This window comes from Orycteropus afer, unplaced genomic scaffold, assembly GCF_000298275.1.
Source record: "Orycteropus afer afer isolate SDZICR_OR568_19922 unplaced genomic scaffold, OryAfe1.0 scaffold00011, whole genome shotgun sequence".
In the NCBI taxonomy this organism is placed as follows: Eukaryota; Metazoa; Chordata; class Mammalia; order Tubulidentata; family Orycteropodidae; genus Orycteropus; species Orycteropus afer.
Window position 1 is genome coordinate 11,311,053 of NW_006921598.1, and position 4,111 is coordinate 11,315,163.

General features: G+C 36.1%; 1 protein-coding gene across 1 annotated transcript in view; it reads left to right on the forward strand.

Moving 5' to 3' along the window:
• The window catches only part of RARS2 (arginyl-tRNA synthetase 2, mitochondrial), a 75,614-nt gene that overhangs the window by 18,881 nt on the left and 52,622 nt on the right, over nucleotides 1–4,111 (forward strand). The window contains exon 2 of the mRNA XM_007951474.1: nucleotides 234–307. Within this exon, the coding sequence (XP_007949665.1) occupies nucleotides 234–307 (74 nt within the window). The remainder of the gene's footprint in view (nucleotides 1–233; nucleotides 308–4,111) is intronic.

A 4,111-nucleotide genomic window follows, 5' to 3' on the forward strand; every position in this document is an offset into this window, starting at 1 on the left:
TCAAGTATAGCAGGGATTGTGGGGCTGGCGCGGGATCGGGCAGTGTTTCGTTCTGCTGTGCATGGGGTCGCTATGAGCCGGAAACGACTCAACGGCACTTAACAACAACAACAACAATTGACTAAAATAGTTGGATTTTTTTTTAAGCCATGTTCAATAGTATGCAAGTAACACAAATATGTAACAATAGAGCAACAATTTTCTTACTCTGTTTTGTTCTTTTTGGTTTTTAGCTTTCCAGGGTGTTGGATCTTCCACTAGAAAGCTTGATCAAGTCAATATCTGCAGTTCCAGTATCCAAAAAAGAGTTAAGTATAATATATTTGTAACAATCTAAACTGTTATTGGTGAGCTCAGTTTTTTTTTAAAAATAAAACTGTTATCGCCTTTGTTGACAGTCTCAACAAACAAATACTTGGTATCCTTGAATTTACAGAATAGATTAAAAAAAACCTCACTGCCTTCCAGTCAGAACCAACTCCTAGCACCCCATCTCCCCCTTGAGTTTCTCAGTCAGTATCACTACAGAAGTAGATTGCCCAAGCTTCCTTCCAAGGAGTGGCTGGTGGGTTTGAACCAGCAGCCTTCTGGTTAGCAGTCAGATGCCTTAGGCACTACACTACCAGAGCTTCTTTACAGAGTAGATCCAAAAAAAAAAATGAAACTCACTGCCATTGAGTTGGATCTGACTCACAGCAACCCTTCCTTGGGTTTCCAAGGCAGTATCACTACAGAAGTAGATTGCCCCATCTTCCTTCCAAGGAGTGGCTGGTGGGTTTGAACCGCCAGCCTTACAGAATTATTAGTTCCTGAAATTAATCATAAATTATGACTCATTACATTACCCTTTTTTTTAGAATTAACTTAAGCAATACAATTAAAATCTGTGTTTTAGGTACTCTGATGTAGCAGATTATATTTGCATATTAATTGTTTTCATGTTTATATTAATAACTAATTATGGCAAAGTAGGAAAAATTAGGATTAAAGTTGGCATTTACCAACAAGTAAAAGCTGGAATTTTTCCTAAGCTAAGGTTATGATTCGACGGCAAGTAACAACAACAAGGTTATAATTGGGATCTCAGGATCTTAGAGACTGTGCTCCTACCCAGTACTTGAATACTGTTATACTGTTTTTCTCTAGGGTTTTTTCTCTTTTGTTTAAGTTTCTACTTGAGGGCTTCCAATGATGGAGGACTATGGGTTAGGACTACCTATCTATAACTGATAATTACTTCCTTGGATACAGGGAGATATCTATGTCTTTGTGAGTTTGGGCATCCTAATTCATATTTGTCATTTGCGTAGAAAACTTCAATAGTTGGATAAAATATCTTCTTAATTAATAATGTAAGAAATTTGGCAGATAGTATACATTTAAGCCCTAAGCGTAGGAAACATGTAAAGATATAATTATCAATGTTATTATATCATTGTGCTTTATCCCCTTACCCTTCTTTGTCAGGACTTTTAGAATAGGATGAATACCGTTCTCAGAATAGAACAAAGAAATACGTGGTAAAGGAAGAGAAAGGCTTACCTTTTACACAGTATGCCTGGCCTTGTAATAAAAGAGAACACTTATAAAATGGCTTACTGGTACTGCTTCTCTACTGAGTCCAAGAACAGAGGCAACCACTGACCAAGGGGTAAATATGTAAATTGAGGTAACATTCTAAACCATTACCTACTTCATAAAATCTACAAAAATCATTCTGTATACTAGGGAGAATGTTTCAGTTTTTATTTATTTTATGTTTTAAAGGCTTTTAATAAACTGAACTATCTTGATCCATCTTTTGAATAAAATATCATTTATTTCCTGGAGTTCCTTTGGGAGCACCACCTTAACAGTGTTGAAATACTAAGACTTTGGCTTATAGAAAATAAATTTGCAGGAGGTTCAACATTTTTCTAGGCTATCATCTAAAATTCTGCTTATTGAATTTACTTTAAAGGGAAGGATCCTTTATTATTTTGCCATAATAAATCATAGTATTGCTTACAGTACAAAACCAAGCCTAACTTATCTATGTTTCTAACTTTATTCTAAAACACTATTAAGCTCCCAGGAGAATTAAACAGTTTTGTTAATGTAGCTTATTTTATGTCATATAAATCAGCTTGCTCAGGTCTTCTACGTCTCTCAACTATATTTTCAAGTACAGTGAAATTCCTATATAATACTGATTTAGTAGACAAGATTGTTGTTGTTGTTGTTATGTGCTGTCGAGTCGGACCCAACTCATAGCGACCCCTCCTTGGTTTTCCGAGGTGGCATCACTACAGAAGTAGATTGCCCCATTTTCCTTCCGAGGAGTGGCTGATGGGTTTGAACCACCAGCCTTCTGGTTAGCAGTCAAGTGCCTTAGGCACTATGCTACCAGAGCTCCTGTAGACAGGATTAGTAGCTGTCTTATAAACCAGTAATATGCAAGTATGTATGGATTTCACACTAATACCACCACAGCAACTCCTCAGATATAGTAGAAAAGTAACTCTTGCTTTTTAATCTTATTTTTTAAAATTATAAGCAAAGGAAAGTGGAATTTAATGTACCTATTGAAGGAGTCCTAGTGGTGCAGTGGTTACCTGCTCAGCTTTTAACTGAAAGATCAGTGATTAAACCCATCTGTAGGAGAAAGATGTGCCGGTCTGCTTCCATAAAAATTTACAGCCTTGGAAACCCTATGGGGCAGTTCTGCTCTCCTACTAGGTCACTATGAGTCAGAATCGACTTGAGGGCAGTGAGCTGGTTTGGGTTTGGTTTTTTATGTACCCATCACACACTATCATCAATCAACACACAGCCACTTTTGTTTCATTTATACTCCTACCAACTCTCTCCTCCACATTGGATTATTTTGATAGCTACTCCTTCTCAAAGCCTAGATACAGTGTCTTTTTAAAGATTTTTTTTTTATAATTTGTTTTTTCTATCACAAAAGTGAAACAGAATCTCCTTAAGGAAATTCAGGAAAATAAAGAAGGAGAAAAGTTCCTAATAGTCTTACTACATTAAGACAACTGATACTAACAAGTTGGTAATTTTTTATTTTTTGTTTTGACTATGTTATGCAGCCTTAAAAAAAAAAAAAAGTTATGTGTGATTTTTGTATCCTTTCTCACTTGACATTTTTTTTTTTTGTAACTATCTTTAAGTAGATAATGCAGAAACTCCTTGTAGGTGAATCAAAAGCTCTCAAAAAAGGAACACTTGGATGGTGAAGTCTGCTTGGTCTCCCTCACTCTCTGAAGCATATACTTCTCCCTTAGGCCTTTCTTACTGGCAAATAACCTTGCACATAATTTCATGATTTAAATATTGCAGATAAACAAAATAGGACCCATAACTCACACCAGACACAAAAATTAATTCAAAATGGATCAAAGACCTAAATGACCTGAATGTTAAACCTAAAACGCAAATAATGTGCAATTAGTCAGATACTAGATATTTTAGTACTATCATAAGTACAAGATAGTCTATAAGTAAGGAGGAGGTGTAAATGGGAGCAACCAAAGTGTCCATCAATGGATGAGTGGAGGACAACATAGGAAAAAACTATGGGACCTCATTTTTTCTAATAATAGGGTAACAAACATTAAAACAAATACAAAGATAGAAGAGGACAAAATAGAAAAATGGGATTTCATATTGATTAAAAACTTACCCTTATCAAAAGACTTTGTATTTAGAAAGAGTAGATAACCTATAAACTGGGAAAAAAATCTTTGGAAATTGTTTATTCAATAAGGCTTGTTGTTGTTGCTGTTATGTGCCGTCGAGTCAGACCCGATTCATAGCAATCTAAAATCTGTGGAAAACTGCAAAAACTGAACAACAAAAAAAAACAGCCCAGTCACAAAATGGATAAAAGACATGAGCAGAACCTTTATCATAGAGGACATCCAGGCAGCCAGCAAATATGAAAAGGTGTTCAGAATCATTAGCCATTAAACCAAAAAGACCACTGGCCATTGTTGTTGTTGTTATGGGCCCTCGAGTCAGACCCCACCGACTCATAGCGACCACTCCTTGGGTTTTTGAGGCAGTAGCACTACAGAAGTAGATTGCCCAACCTTCCTTCTAAGGAGTGGCTGGTGGG